A 16302-nucleotide genomic window follows, 5' to 3' on the forward strand; every position below is an offset into this window, starting at 1 on the left:
TGCGGGTGCAGCCGGCAAGGCGTTTTCCACCCACCTGTGCGGAGCTGGTTTGATGCCCAGCGTTTTTCAGGGCGTTTCGAAGCGGGGTGAACACGAAACGGGGATGCTCAGCTCATTTTAGAATAAGCCCCAGCCCTGCCGCAATCAGGACCAGCACGGGGGCCCCAGAACCCTCTTGTCTTAATCCTCCTGCCATGCCTGTTCCATTTAAAATTGTATTTATTATCCATACCACAGCGGTATTGGGGGCAGGGGGAAACAGATTTAATTAATTAGAGATTGCAAAATCCTTAAGTAAAAGATGCTATGTAAATGCAAATTGTTATTATACATGCTTTGCACCAAAACATGTTTACCATAGTTAAATTCAACATTTAAATCCACAGCCAAACTCCCAGCAGAGCCAGGCTGTACATCATCAAAAGAGGCAGTTAATAGCCTGGGTCTTAGTGGGGTACAAGTGGCCTCGTTTGCTTTCTCAAATGCGCTTGTTCTTTTTTAATGGCAAGATAAGAATTCATAAAAATGGAAAAATTCAACAGTGTTTCAGTTAGACTCTGTCCTGTCATTAAAAATGACACTTTTGTTTTTCAGATTGGCTGCCTTTCCACGGGAGTTTATGTGGCCTTTTTTCAAGTCTTTAACATGACAGGCCCTATTGGGAGTGACGAATAGATTATTGGAAAATGCATCTGCACTTTTATCTATTAAATGTAGAGACTAAGCTGTAAATCTAGCATTATGCTGCACTAGGAACCAGCCATCTACCAACAACGATTTGCACTTCAAAACAGTCCCACAGAAATTAAAGTATAATTTGGTGATAATGTTTAAAGACTGATGAACTTTTCCACGTAGAGACAGATTATATGACCAAAACATAATGGCCTCAGAAGAAGACTTTTTATTACTGCTATTACAAGTGGCCAAAAAAAAAAAAAACACAAAGCACTTTTCCAGAAGAAAAGGCAATTTCAACAAAACCAAACCTTTTCTTTACTTTCTTCAAACTATGTTGCTTTTAAGGAAGAAAAAAAAAAAGAAAGAAAAGGAGGAAGGAATTGTGAAAATGTTACATTACTCTTATTTCAGAAAGTTGGAAGGGGAGGTAGAAATTTTTCTCTTTGAAACTACTTTTCATTAAAAAACTGTAAGTATTTTAAATTTGAAATCAAAATAATTGAAATCTTTTCATTCAGCTAGTGAAAACACAGCTGTAAAACCACCGCTTACCAATATTTCAGCAGACACCAGCTGGACGGCAATTACCCTCAGGACCCTGTTGATGCCACCCTCCCTGCTCCCCGTGGGGCAGGTCCATCCCACCCATCCAGGTCTCTCTTAGGCTTAGTGCTCCGCGTTCCCTCAATAGTCATTGGAAAGAAACCGGCACCCTCTCACAAGGATCCTTAACTTCATATCCAAAAATTCACGGGGTAAGTCAGCATCTGCAGGTGCTTTCTCCTTTCCATCTGGAGATCTTGCTACAGGGATGACCAGCCACTGACATTCTAAACAGTGAGAAATCAGTGAGGAGAGTCCACTGCTACATCACTCTTGAAATGCGAAGTAACGGATTCACTTAAGGGCCAAACAGTGCTTCCTAATGAAACCAGGTTCTTTCACTGTGTTCGGCAAGACCCGGGTTTAGACGTAAATTCACAACAATAAACAAACTACAACTGTAGAATCAACTACATGCAAGGTTTTCACATTAATTTTTTTTTTTTTCTGCAGCAATATACAAATTAAAATAAATGTCCTCTCCCCCCACAGGAATCACCAACGACAGATTTCACAACGCATTTCCCAGCATTATTAAGGCACTTCTGCACTTCACATTAATGAAATGCTGACCCCGTACCACATTTTTTCAACTGTAAAATAATAGTTGTCTTCACTGTGAACATCAGGTGTGCAAGAAAGAGTGAAAAGTCCTATTTCGCTACATATTCCTCAAAGGCCTTATTTTTGGTTTTGAACTTTACATTATTGTTCCCATTTGACACAAAAAGTAGTCACTTGTCCCAGATCATCATCAAAAATGGTCCATAAAGGACAGATCAAATAAGGTCTTCGGACAAGAGAGAAGCAGCCCTTTCCTGGCTCCTTTTAGCACCAGTTCCAGAGAGCACACTGGTGTTGAAGAAAGAAGAGCACTGTTCATTAGTGAAACTTCTGTCTTCAGCCTGGCAATAGCAAGGCAACCTTGGAGAGAGGCGCTGACTCGGTTCTGACGGGGGATGAGCACGTAGAATCCAGCCAAGACACGGTGAAGAAAGGCAGCGTTTTCACTGAGGTCCACCCGGACCTTCACCAAAGGGTTCAGCCCCTGACTACTTCCCACCTTACCTGTCCACACTGATTAAATACTCTACCTGGACGTACACACCTCACCTCACCACACACCACTCCTGAAGCTTCTTACCAAGACTAAACTCTTGATTCCTCCGGTGTACCCCTAAGATACATAACTTCCAAAGACATAAAAAGAAATAAGCCAGATTCCAAGCTGCTTAGACAACCCCAATGTCCCCTCTTCACCTGATACTCTCCCAGCCATTTCCAGAGGGACACAGCCCTTACAGTGTTCATCGGAGAGCTTCAGTCAGGTCAGGAATCCCAGGGAAAGCTTTTGAGAGCTCGTTATCTTTGCTGGGTGCGTACAGAGCCAGGGATGAGGAAGGATAGAAGAAAAGGAAGAGGGAAAAAAAAGCCAAACAAAATGAAATGAGGGAAAGCAAAACATCCATTTTTTTCTTCCATGTTCTGTGGTGATCTTTGAGGTCCCTTCCAACCCAAACCATTCTATGATTCTATGAAACACATGTACAGAGCAAAGTGAATGGATGAGAAAGCTTCCTCACCCACCCACGCCACTGTCAGGCACATCCCAGTACAGACAGACCCCCAGAAGGTCCCAGTGGTCCCAGGTCCATGAGTTGCTTGTGGGGGGGCACTGTCCTAGAGCCACCCTGGGCACAATCCCACCAAAGAAACAATGACACACCGCTCCTCCCCAGCGATGTGGAAGCGTGGTGCCTACCACAGAAACACAGAGTAGCTGAGGTTAGAAAGCAACTCTGGAGTTCATCTAGTCCAACTCCTTTGCTCAGAGCAGGGTCATCTAAAGCAGGATGCTCAGGACCCATCAAATTGGGGTTTGAACATCTCCAACAACAGATACTCCACAGCCTCTCTGACCAACCTGTGCCAGTGTTGACCACCCTCACAGCAGAAACGTTTCTTCTCGTGTAAGAGGAGTTTTCCGTGTTTCAGTTTGTGCCTGCGGCCTCCTGCCCAGTCACTGAGCAACACTGGGAAGAGAATGCTTCCATTTGCTTTACTCGCTCTCCATCACGTATAGATGCACGCAGGGAAGGCTCCCTCTTCCCCAGTGCAAATGCTCCCAGCTCAAGCAGGGCACACCATCACCACTTCTAAGCTTCCATATGGAGCTTCTGGCCCCCTTCTCTGCATCCTTCTGCACAAACTGCCGCGTCTGCTGCCTGCTCCTGCTCTTGCTCTCAGCTGGGTGCACTCTGGTCCTGTCGCTTGCATAGGACCCCTCCTTACCGTCAGCTCAAAAAGTGCTTCACCCTCCCTAATCAGGAGAGAGCTGGAGATCAAAGCTCAAAGCACCCTTTGATCAGGATTATCACGATCAAGTGTGTTGTAAGACCCCCATAACTTGGGTTATGCAAAAAGTAGACATCTAGTCCAAACCCAAGGCCTAAGCTCCAGTCTGTGGAGAGAGGAAGGCATCTCCAGACTCCTCCACCCACAGGATGGTGTCTAGGGTTGCTCAGATGAATCCCTCTCCACCCCTAGGCTGAGAAGGATCTGTAGCCGTTCTTCCGGAGGTCATCTGCATCCTACATGCCACTTGTCGTCTTGTTAAAAATACAAGAGGTTCTTTCAGACTGCATTGAGCTAAATGCTAAATATTATCAGTGTTTAATCCAGGCGAGAGATCAGCCTGGGATTTCAGAGGAGCAGCTCTTCTCCTCCTTGCTGTGGAAGGCATCAGAATCCATGCTGGCTGCAAACACGGCACTGCTGAGGGACGATCCATTTTTGGCAAGGTTTCCAGTCCAACTGCCTTGTCACCATCTCGTGCCTAGCTTCAGAAGTGACCAACAATATCTGCCATTCGACAAAACATGGCAAAACTGTGGCTCATAAATTGCAGTCACAGCATGATGGGATGAACGAAGCAGGCTGAAGAGTCAGGCAACAGGCTTCCCATGTGAGAGTGGGCACTCCTACCATCAAACACACTGAGAGAGAGCAGCTCAGGACTGTACATAACAGCAGAACAGTAGCAAGAAATGGCTTGTCTTTTAAAGTGCGTTTATCCCATTTTCACATTTTCTGACAAAATATGCAGGAATACAGAAGGTTAAACTTATTGCTGTACCTGCATTAGACACAGACCTGCACCACCCATGAAGAAATAACTACCTGGCATGATATATGACATCAAAGGTGTTGGATGGATCCACGCTAAGGAAAAAGGTCCCTCCAGGAGCGGAGGAGTCTGTTCAGCCAGATGCATTTACCCCGCTTGCTCTACGTTCCGTTCAGCCTGAAGCCTGGGATCAGTTATGACTGGTGGCTGAGCCCAGCAACGCAAGCCACAGCAGACACTCTAAGCTGACTGCCACTGACAATGTCTCTCCTTCCCCATCCCTCCCAGTGAGGAACTGACCCCGCTCCTGGTTTTCATACAATCATAGAATCACAGAGTGGTTTGGGTTGGCAGGGACCTCCCAGCCCACCCAGTGCCACCCCTGCCATGGGCAGGGACACCCTCCACTAGCCCAGGTTGCCCAAAGCCCCATCCAACCTGGCCTTGAACACTGCCAGGGAGCCAGGGGCAGCCACAGCTTCTCTGGGCACCCTGTGCCAGGGCCTCAGCACCCTCACAGGGAAGGATTTCTTCCTAACATCTCATCTAAATCGACGCTCCTTCAGCTTGAACCCATTACCCCCTGTCCTGACAAACTGTCCCTCTCCATCTTTCCTGTTTCGTTCTGTTTCTTTCTCACTTTTTTATGTGCATACAAAATGTGCAGGAAATCCAATGTGTTTGGCTCTACAGGACCATCGTGCCCAAGGCCGACCCCATGAAGGAGCACATAAGTTACACTCCTTCCATGGTGTGGTTACAAGGTTGAGTGTGGAGGATAAGGAATAATCTCTCCGTATTTGGCAGAGTCTCGGTCTCTCCCTGCACGAGCACGTAAGCTGTGAAGCGCACTGCAGCCAGTACTGCATCAGTACAGCTGCAACAGGACACGCTCATCAGGCTGGAAGCCAGCACGTCTGAGAGTGAGGAAGTGCAGGCGAGCACAGGGGGGCAAAGCCGCAACGGAGATGTCCCGGCACAGGAGAAGACCAGGTTCCCCCGCTCCAGCCCCTGCCAGAGGAACAAAACCGAAGCCCACTGCCAAGGCTTCCTCTGCGCTGCCCCTTTCAGCAGAGCGATACAGAGCTCACGCCAGACCCCACCGCCGTGAGAAGCACCTCCCGGGCCCCGGCCGAGGCTGGCCGACAGGCGCTCCTGGCTCTGCTAATGCAAACCGACCGCAGCCGGGGCTGCCGCAGGTCTGTCAATCTGCCCCCGGCGCCGTGCCGCAGAGCCGCGCGAAGGTGTCAATTTAGTACGACTTTGTCCTCTCAAAGTGATACAGACCACGCTGAAATCAGCAAGCCGGAGCCGGGAAAATGCATCTGCAGGTAATTAGTAACAGTCACGGGCTGCTTGGAAACTGCTGACTACAGCAGTAATGAGCTGGGCACATGTCATTGGCTTGTAAACGGAGAGAGCACTTATGGACCGTGGCAGCAAGTGGTAAGGGAAGGGGTTTTTTCAAACTTAATATTTAACGTGGCATAAAAACGATGGAGAGAAATCGAGTGGTTCTCTAATCAGAGGTTTGGCTGGTGGTCCATAACACAATGGAGCTGGTGGATGAAGCAGTACTGAGAACCGTTGCTAAATTTTTCCTTAGACGTATTCTAGCAGCAAGTACTGGTAGGAATGCCAAGGTCCTTTCATCCTCAGGAAATATCGCAAATGTCTTGATCTGCCAGTTTGCTAAGAAATAGAAATCTTACGCCTGCCAGTGACTGCCCAGAGGATCTTTTGCATCTCAGCCCTCAACGTTGATTTGCCACCCACACCACAGCCCGGCAGCAAGAACAATGTGAGCGTAATTCACTTAAGACCGTCATTCTCAGCTTTATTTGCATTAAATTCCTTCATGATCAGTCTTACAGACTTAAGACTGACAAAATGAACTAGACATAGGTCTCTTCACATATGGCAGCCCAGAAAGTCTCCAGACTTCATCATAAAAACTCATTAAGCTTGAAAGGCAGATACCAGCTTTCAAAAGGACATTAGTGGTCTTAGCACAAAACCCTTGATATATGTCATATTTCGAGTTATTCACCCCCAGAAACGGAGCCTTTCAGCCCTATGCCCACCGATAGCCCCCTCTCTGTTGCAGCGCCGTGCAACGACATGTTCACAGCTCTGCTTCACACGCACCAGAGGAGTTCCTGATACAAACCACATTTCCCACCAACAGACTCTTCTTGCCAGTGTTTTAAGCATTTCTTGGTCTCATGACAGTGAAGCTGTTACAAAAGTGTTCATAATCTGTAATGTCAGCTGAGGAGCGAGGTCAACCTCTCAAGCCATTAGCATCACCAGGCACAGACTTTGGACATTTTGCGGAGGTTTATCCAGCCACCTCTCACCTTTACAGCTGAAAACACACCACCTAGCACGACTGAAACAAGTTGTCCCCCAAGGCTTTCAGTCTCCTGCTCTCAGTTTGCTTGGATGCATCACAGGACAGCAAGAGTGGAAACACTCAAAAAAGGGTGAAGAAGTCAAAGCAACGCAACTTTCTGAATCCCAAGAAAAGACTGGAGTTCAGGAACCTCCTCCAACAGGAGCGGTTCACAGGAGAAATGCCATCATGGATCTGTGGGGCTCGGGCTCTTGCCTGCCAGACAAGGGGTTGAGGTGCAGAAGCTGGCTCTGGCAGGACTTCTCTTGTGAGTCCGTGCCTGACCACCAAAGTGGGGCTGATACAAAGCCAACCTTCTTCCAAGTGTTGCCAGCCCTATCTACCACCTACCACCACCCACCCCAACCCAGCCCCAACTCAGGAACACTAAACCAGTGAATTTTATCATAGCTTTGGGCAGACCACAGACAACAGAAACGTTGCCAGAAGGCAGAGTCCATGATGCGTTAGTAAATGTTTGTTGGACCTCATGCTCATAACCACCATTGTGTATCATCGCCCAGTTCCTCATCATTTTCAGTGACATCTACTACAGATGGAAGGCCAGTAGCAATATGTAGCCTTTGGTTACAAGTGAAAAAGGATCGATAAATGTGTCTCCTCTTCTGAATCCCCTGTCCCACCAAAGAAACTGGGTGGGAAAAGAGGCGTGACTGAAAAAGTGAGTTAATTCTTGGGAGAAAATGGAGATATCTGTCCAGAGCTATGGTGAGAAATGCGTCACCAAGTGCGCCGTCACGTACATGCCTTGTATGTCACAAAGTATGGCTGGCCGCTTAAATCCTTCTGCCCCTGACAGTCTGCACATCCCCTCCACTCGCTGGAAAGCCTCGGGGCAGAGAGCGCGGCTCTGTCTATCGCAAACGCCCAGCGCTATAGGGCCCAGATCACGCCGCGGGCTTCTGGGGTTTCCCAGAGCACGAGCAGCACAGAACGGCTGCCGCGGGTGTTAGGAAAGGAAAAGGGACAATAACACTCAGACAATCTTCTCCAAAAATATATCAGAAGGCAGAGGTTTTAAAAGGGTTTTGATATGCTCGTGTAAATCTAAGTTTTATGAATGCAGGTGTTAGAAAACTCTACAGCAATATCAAATTAAAGATATAAATACCTACTGCCTTGTAAAATGTGTTCTGTTATAGCTCTCACCCTGTCACATTTAACACCAATGGCAGGTTTTTTCTAGGCTTGCTACTCATAAAGTCTGCTCCACGTTTTTGATGAGAACTATTAAATTTAACATTTGGAACTTTTGATCATGTGCAGGTAATGTCACAGGGAGAACCCACACAAAATCTGTAACGAGCTCCACAGCGTCACTTCTGTAGTCAGTTTTGCTCTAACAAATGTGATCAGTCAGCTCACCAAACTCTAGGGAAGGAGTAATGTAAGAAGCATGAGAAGTGCTTAAACCAGTGTAAAAGAGCAAGCTCTGCTGAAGTATCAAACTAAACAACAGCTTTTGGCTGAACTTGAGTTTGACCAGGCGCACATCTTGGATAGGCAGTTCCTTAGAAGCAGACAGAAGCGAGGAAGCCCTCAGCTGCTCCATCATCTTCTTGCCTTCCTAACTTTCACTCCTTGATAATGCAGCTCAGTAACTTCTTGCAATTTTGCTTCCCCCTCAAGGCACGGCTGCCATCGGCTCCCATCCCTGCAAGCTGCGGATGCTCCCGGCTGGGAGAGCGCCAGAGAGCTTGCAACTCGCACGTCACGGGGCGTGGACTCGGACGAGCAAGAGACAAACGGAAGATGAATGAAGGGTGACAGGACACCAGGCAGCCTGGGTCTTTTACAACAAGCAGCAGGCTTCAAAGAAAGATGCAGGGAGCTCTGTAGCAAACAATGACAGAATAATTTGCCGTAGGAGACATTTCTTTTTAACTTCCATAGGCTGTACGGGTGGCTCATGACCCCAAACATGACACTTCACGTTCTCTCCCTACCTGTTGTAAGCCACAAATATCCAAAAATCCTTCTCTCTACCCATCCATCCTCCCCTAGGCACCTTTCTTATCCATGAATCCACCTCCTGAACCACCCACCCATTACCTGACAGTTATTTCAAGAAGTGTCTCCCCTCCCACTTTGAGGTAAACGTGGATTTCACTACGGTTCATGAAACACTCTAATTTCATTTGAATACTCCTAAACTTTTGGCAAGAAGAGCTATATTGGGTTGAAATAATTTTGTAAAAACATTTGTTTTCAGAGCTGCTCTCCTGCCAGATGAGATTACAGTGCTTTCAAGATACGATTTTACTATACTAAAACCAGTATCACCTTCCATTTTAGCAACAAAATAAACAAGTACATCCAATCTTTGGCAAAACAGAGAAAATCCAATGATGAAATCTGCACCGGTTAGGCACGAGGACAGAAGAAATACACAGACGTAACGCGCATAAGAAACACAGAGCCTTAAATTTTAAAACCCCTTTTTTTCCGATTCCCACAATTGCTTTGGGATACAATGTCATCATTTTCTCACCATTTGGGCAATCTCCTGCCAAGCGGTGTGGTCAGTCCCAAATAACTAGATGACCAAAGCATTTATCAAATTCTAGCTGTTCCTTAACTCTCGCCCTGTGCCTGCCACATAAATGCAGATGATGCTGCATTCCTTGGACAAACAACATTTGCTTTTCACTTAAACACTCAGCACAATTACAGTTCCACAAATGGTATAAAACACGAGCATTTGTAGGAAACAAAAGCATCCAAAATTCAAGCTAGTTTGAACTGTTGTAAAACCCCATCCAGCCAACCATGCTGGGCACCTTTGTGAAAAACAAGCAACAAAGCCCAGAAGCAGAGGCAAGCATTCTGCTTTTCTGTTACATCTTGGCATTCAGGACGCAGGTTTGGGGTGGAGGGGCATATTCCTTCCTGGACAAGAGGGACGGATGCTGCGTCCGTTGGCTACTGATTTACGCAAGCCATGCACCTGGCTTGCAACAGAGCTGCTATGAAATTGCAGTTAAAAAGAGACTTTTTGAGCAAATGACTCCACATCTGACACAACTCCTCCACAAAGGGCATCACCCTGCAATGTGCACACACACACTTCACACCACTTATCGGCTTTCGAAGATTGCTTACCTGTGACAATAGGATATGACTGAGGCCCGGGAACGCTCGCTCCCAGATCTGCAGAAGTAGGGCTGGTTATATTGGCCTTCATGTCATCTAATCCACCGGCTAACGACGCCATGGCCGAATATTCAGTTGCCTGGAGAAAGAAACAAAAGGCACTTTAGCGATAATAAATTTACTATTCAAGAGCTTTTGCCTGCATGACAAAAAGTAGATGCAGTACAGAACTCAAAAATCCTTTGTTCGGTCAGTTTTAAAGGCAATACCCATTACACGGGGCTGTTAAGCATTCAAAATGCTCAATAAGCGGGTGTGTGTTTATCACCGATGCTGTTGGAGAGCACCAAAACGGGCTTTGTTTATAAAACCGAAGCCAAACTCATCAATGTGTAACAAGGCTTTCCTCACAGAGGAAATTTTGTAGAGAAGCAGGGGCTGTAACTGCTGAGTGCAAGTTACTTGCTTGTTAGAGAAAAACGTTGGTGCCCGTTAACCTGAACTCTCCTCATTTCCGTGGTGGCACTTGGAGACACGCACTAACGGGGAGGTGGGAACGGGGCGTCCCGCTTCCCCCGTCTCCTGGGAACACTGCATGTCCTCACATGCACGTAAATAAAAGTGTTTGCTTAATGGATGGATTTGTACCCAACTGTTTCTAAATCCACATTATTTACAAACAAATCACCTGACTGTTGTAAGGATGCTCTCTCATCTCATGGGAATTTTTTAATCCCATTAGCTGAAGCTACGGTAAATGAGCTCAGGTCCTCAGAAATCAGATTGCTTCTGCCCTATAACCCCATGAAAGTTCACGTAGCTGCAGCAACCTACAGCAGGTGAGGCCAACCCATACGTCCAGAAGGACTTCCACATACATGGCAGGAAGCTTATCCTCATTTGCCTTCTCCCATGATTTCTTGTTGTCAGGATCATTCACACAAAACTGGGAAGTTTCCTTTCAAAGTTCTCCCTTCCCTGTTGTTGTTTGCACTTCCAGTTTTAATCCCTTATTTGTGAGATTGCAATCATGCCTGTAACAACCAAGTGAAGAACAGCAACGGGAACAGCTAAAGCAAAGAACGACAGCCCCGATAGGGATCCCCACTGTATCTCTGCAGACTAAGTCAATGCTGAAGCTGTCCAGAGCTGCAGTGACGTAGGGCAGCCCTGTCCCCTGGGAGTTTTGTAAGCCACCAAATCAAATAGTTGACTTTTTTTTTTTTTTTTTAAGGAAACAAAAGCTGATCTAAGCGAACACATCTTTCTCCCTCTTTTACAAGTTTCTTGGAAGCGTCTGAGAACCGAGCACACAATCTGGTATTTGCCACGAGCTCAGCACTTTGGATCAGATGAACCTGGTTGTGTCTCTGCTGCACAGTTCTCACTCAAACAGAAGTTAATTTACATGGATAACCCTGAATGAGCAGGCCTGCGTTAATACACGTTTCTTCTGAGGACGGAACCTGCGTGAGGCACGAGTGTCACCTTGAAGGATCTCCCATACAAACCTCTTGCCGATGAGCGCATCAAATACATTTTTCCAGTGACGAGCTGCTCGGCTGCTGGCCACCCTGTCCCTTCACCCGGCCCACGGTCAGCACTACGGGGTCCTCTGGACCGAAGGCTTCTCAGCAAGGACCATCTCCTACGCTCCTCCCTAACCTTTGCATTAAACTTGTCCTGTTCCTCAGCCCTTTCAGCTTATTTCTCCTCCAACACCCTCCGTGCCCTCACACCTCCCTTCCGTTCTACCACCAGTGCCTCGAAGACGCGCACACCCGCACCTCTGCTTCAGCCCCGCTTCTGCGCCTTGCGAGGACAGCCCCTGGCGATGCTCCCAGCCTTTCTCCTTACCACAAGTGCGACCAAAGCTCCTTTTTCCCATTCCAGGTCCCACCAAGGTGCATTTTTCAGCCTTCTCGCCCCATTCCACACTGTCCTACGTCTGCAACCCCACCTTCCCCCTGCGCTGGGTACGTGCACGAGCGGCAGCACCGCCGGGGTTTTTCACTCCCCAAAGCCCTGATCTGACGAGACACTGGAGGAACAGCAGCACGGCTGCAGCCCTGCAGAGACATCCCAGGCAGCCGGGAATGCGCGAGCAGCGTGGGACGGGACGGCAGCGCAGCAGAGGAAAAAGCTGTCCTTGTGCGCTGCCGTTTGGCACTTCTGATGTCTGGAGGAGAGCACACAGCACTCCCGGGGGAAGGATGCCTTATTTCACCCCTGCTGCTCTACGAAAGCCGTACCCGCACCATATCCAGACTAGAAAACATCTTTGTATCTTCCCATGGCACGCCAATCCACCGCTCCCCATGGGCAGGGGGTGAACGTGGCTTCCAGCTTACGAAAGGGGAGCTGGCCACTTGTAGTTTGGGAGGAAGCATCCAGCTGTGCCAGAGGCTGGGTCATACACAGGGGCTGGGGCAGGGGGTGCACCTCCAAACCCAACAGCCAAAAAGTGGCTTTTGGGGCTGCCGCTCCTCGCACAAACCCAGCCAGGACCAGTCCAAGCCCCTGCCTGCAAAGCCCAGGCACAGGAGTCCGGAGCAGGCTGTCGATGTCAAAACACCAGAGCTTGCTTCCCGTCTGGGGTGCGAGGAACTGGCCTGGGAGGAAGCAGGACCAGGTCTCACCTCTTAACTGTAATGACCTGGAAGCACCGTACCAACGAACCACGAGCTTGGTCCTTCAGTCGGAGGGATTGACCAGTTTGTGTCAGCAGCAGGCAGCTATCAGGGTGCAGCACACCCCACCGGGGCCGGGACAGTGGTGGCCCACCCTCACCCATGTCACCCCGCCGCGGGGAGATGGAGCGATGCGTGGCGGCACGGCCCTCCCGCGGGCAGCGCTGCCCCATCTCACCCACTTGCAGCAGCAGCACTTCAAACTGCGGGACCGCTTCTGTGGACTGGAGGGGCTGGAAGCGTTATGGCTGCCCAGCACGGTGTGGAGGGAGAGCCCGTGGTCGGGCAGCACCGCTGCGGGGCTCCAGGAGATGGAGGCGTGAGATTTGGGGTCCCTCCCCACTTTTGGTCCCAGTAGCTTGCCACAGACAGGAGCTGTACCTCTTTTGCAATGGCCCAGCAACTCTTCCCAGAGGTAAGAATAGTGGGATTTTCAGGGATTTTCCAACCGCTTCCCTGTCCCACAGCATGGCTTTGCCCGCATCCCTGCTCAGAGCCACCAGCGATCGGCCAGCAGCTGCACCGACCGTGCGCTGACTACTGTCGCAGCTCCCAGCACCCAGGAGGAGACAGCCCCAGCGGCTGCTGACCCCCCCACCTCCTCGCACGGTCTTGGCAGAGGAGCCAGCCCCCGTGTCGCAGCCACCTCTGCGGTTGCAGCTCCCACCACAAAGCATCGGGGACACGGCCAGGGCCGGCACCGGGCTGGCGCAGCGGCAGTGAAATACTGCACAGCTGAGAGCCGGGACTGCGCCAGGCCACGGCCGATGCTTGGCTGTGGGCAGAGAAGGAAACGTGCTGCTGCCAGCGGCGAGGAGCTGCAGGGAGGCGAGGGTCAGCACCAGGCATCTGCTGGCCCCCAAGGAACAGGGAGCCGGCGGTGCAGAGCAGAAGAGCCTCCACGCCGGAACCAACTGGCGGGCACTGCCTGCAGCCCTCCTCACCCCTGTGCAGGGGCCGGGGGACCACAGCAGCCCCTGAAGAAGCGGCAAGCCTCACTGGCACCGTGGGTTGGCAGCGCCGGGCGTAGAGCCGCTCACAAGGGGCACAGCGGTGTCCCCTCTTCCCGCTCCCCCCAGGCAGAGCCCATCCTTCCAGACACCCTGTCCCGAGAGGAGAGAAAACCCCGGGGGGGAGGCAGCGCTCGTGGAGCAGCCCCTCACCTCACGGCCCCATCGAGACCCTCCTGCTGACCCTCCCCAGGAGCCTCTCCAACTGCTCGGCGGGGCAGCAGAAGGGGGTCTCAGATTTGGCTCCTCCACCAGCGAGATGGCACCGCCGCCGGCGAGGAGCAGCCTGGCATGGCCGGGCACGGCCAGGGGTCCCTCCCCGCGCAGCGGGAAGCCCGACCTGCTGCTCAGTAGGTGAAAAAGCAAGAGTCGGGTGTTCGGTACCCTAGAAATTACCTGAAAAATGACTGCCTGCGGTTGTACCACGCACTGTCTCATCAGCATGGAGCACCACTGCCATAGCATGGAGGAGAGAAAACACAGACACGTGAAACGAGGAATATATAAAGGAGAGACCGAGAAGGGCAAACCGAAAGGAGGGGCAAGACGGGGCCTCTCGTGTGCTCCCCCTGCCCCATCCCGCTCAGCTGGGGTGGTCGTGGGTGCCAGGCAGGGGCTGGGGCTGGGACCCCGCAGGCAGGGCGTGTGGCGGGGGAGCGGGGTGAGGAGGAGAGGGGGGGTCTCTGCGCGCCCATGGCAGCAGCACTCCCCCGGCGATGGGCAGCGGGGGCTGCACGGTCCTGTCCCTGCCAGCCTTTGCTGCAGAGGGCAAACGGGAAGGTTTCAGCGCTGGGAGAAGTTTCACACCCACCTCCACTGCAAAAGCTTTATTTCTAACTATTACCCCCCAGGGCGGGGTAGGTGATGGGCAGATGGAGGGAAAAGGGGTGCAGGACTGTTTCGGTACCATTTTCAAACAATTTACGTAGCGTGCCAGGAGGCAGGCTCCGTCATCTCCTGCTGCGCTACAGCGAAGTGGCGAGACAGCCCATCACCGGCTTCACCCTCTGCTTGTCCTAGTGAAGATGCCTGAGCGTAACCCACCGAAAGGTCAACCCACCCTACATGTGCAGCACTTTTCTCTTTGAGATCTACCTGGAATTTTACCCCAAAGTGGCAGGCACAGTGGGGAACAAGACCGGTCCCTGAAACAGCCTGGCTCTGGGGTGCCAGCGTGGGAAACCCAGGGAGGTCGCACGGGCTCGACCCGGCGCTGCGAGACACACGCGCTCCCCTCCTGCCCCGTCCCTTTCCCAGGGTGCAGACCCCGCACCCCTCTCGAGAGACCTCACCAAGCGAAAGACAGAAAAGGGGTGTCTGCTGCGCGGGGCAAGCGACCATGGAGAGGAGCCAGCTGGCGCCCGCCGGCACTCGCACGTGTTGCTTTTTGCATCTGCTCACTTTTCCAAATCACACCTGCAAAACGGCAGGCAGGCATGAAACGACAGCTCTTGTGCCCTCCCGCTGCTGGCACGGCCATCCCCGGCCCCGCGGCGCTGCTCGGGACGCAGCGGCAGCACGACGGGGGCTCGGACCGTCGGAGCGATGCGCCAGCTTGGTCTGCCTCCGCGCGGACTCCACGCGCTGCCTCCCCTTCCGACAGACGCTGCCAGAAACAACGCTTCTCCGCGTTCGAGCCAGGCATTAGCCTGAGGTCTCCGAAACGTGCGGTGCTGTCCCCCAGGTCACAACCACCAACCCCCTGCTCGCCGCTCACGGCAGCAGCAAGCCAGACCTCATGCCTAACATCTCCGAGTCATTGCGTCGTAATACTTCAAAATTAATAAATAAAGGCAGAAGTGGCGCACAACAGGCAGGCTGTCCGCGGAAACCCCCACCTCAGCCTGACAAAGGGAAGAAATTTGTAACATTAGATATGGTTCGGAGAGCTTAATCCAAAGCAGCTCTAATTAATCTCCCCAGGCTTTCAGAAACCCAGCGCCACTCGCAGCTGCACGGGCACCAGTGCCGCTCTGCTGAAATTTTATGGGGATGGAAAATCCATCCTAACGCCCTCCTCCTCAGCCGCCTCCGATCCGGACGGGAAAGGCATCCGAAAACCCATATATCAAAGCCTCGCTGCTGCCGCCCGCCCGCCACCCCTCCATTTCATAATTTACATCACATTCCCCGCGCTACCCACCGCGGCCACCGAAACCCATTCTGCTTTGGACTAAAAGCTATCGCCACAGCTAATTGGGGCCGAACCGCAGCTTCTCTTTGTTTTCGGCAATGTTGGGCTCCTGGCTGTCTCACAGGGCAGGGAAGTTTGATTTCAGTGGTACAACCTTTTTCCCTCAGTTTAAGCGGAGTATTTCTGAATCTCCCTTTCACAAAACATGTATGTTTTTAAAAAATTAACAGCAGTGCTTCATTTTAGCCCAAATCCAATTAGGATTGTGCACATCCCCAGAGATCCCTCTGAAGATAGCGGGAATTAGCTAGTGCACCCTGCCATGAACACATTTACGCTCATACTTCAGAATAACTGACCTGTTTTTGACCCAATCTTCAGATTATCTGCATGTGGGAAACGACATGCTACGTTTTACATTTCCACGCTGCAATCCATAAGCGGATGCAGCCATTCTCAGATTTTCCAAAGGGACCCCCAAATCCAATCTAAATGCCTAGAATTTACCTGTTGTTTTTCTTTTATACATATAAATAGCTGCATTTCCA

The 16302-nt window shown here is 50.7% G+C and overlaps 1 protein-coding gene across 4 annotated transcripts in view; it reads right to left on the reverse strand.

The window, feature by feature from the left end:
• The window catches only part of PAX5 (paired box 5), a 142305-nt gene that overhangs the window by 56926 nt on the left and 69077 nt on the right, over positions 1 to 16302 (reverse strand). For 2 of the 4 annotated variants that reach the window (XM_054809633.1, XM_054809631.1), the window contains 2 exons: positions 14017 to 14073; positions 9930 to 10059 (listed from right to left, as the gene is read on the reverse strand). In XM_054809633.1, coding sequence (XP_054665608.1) covers positions 9930 to 10059; positions 14017 to 14073 — 187 coding nt within the window. The remainder of the gene's footprint in view (positions 1 to 9929; positions 10060 to 14016; positions 14074 to 16302) is intronic. The other 2 variants (XM_054809635.1, XM_054809632.1) reach the window with 1 other exon arrangement.

The sequence above is a fragment of the Grus americana genome, chromosome Z (genome assembly GCF_028858705.1).
Source record: "Grus americana isolate bGruAme1 chromosome Z, bGruAme1.mat, whole genome shotgun sequence".
In the NCBI taxonomy this organism is placed as follows: Eukaryota; Metazoa; Chordata; class Aves; order Gruiformes; family Gruidae; genus Grus; species Grus americana.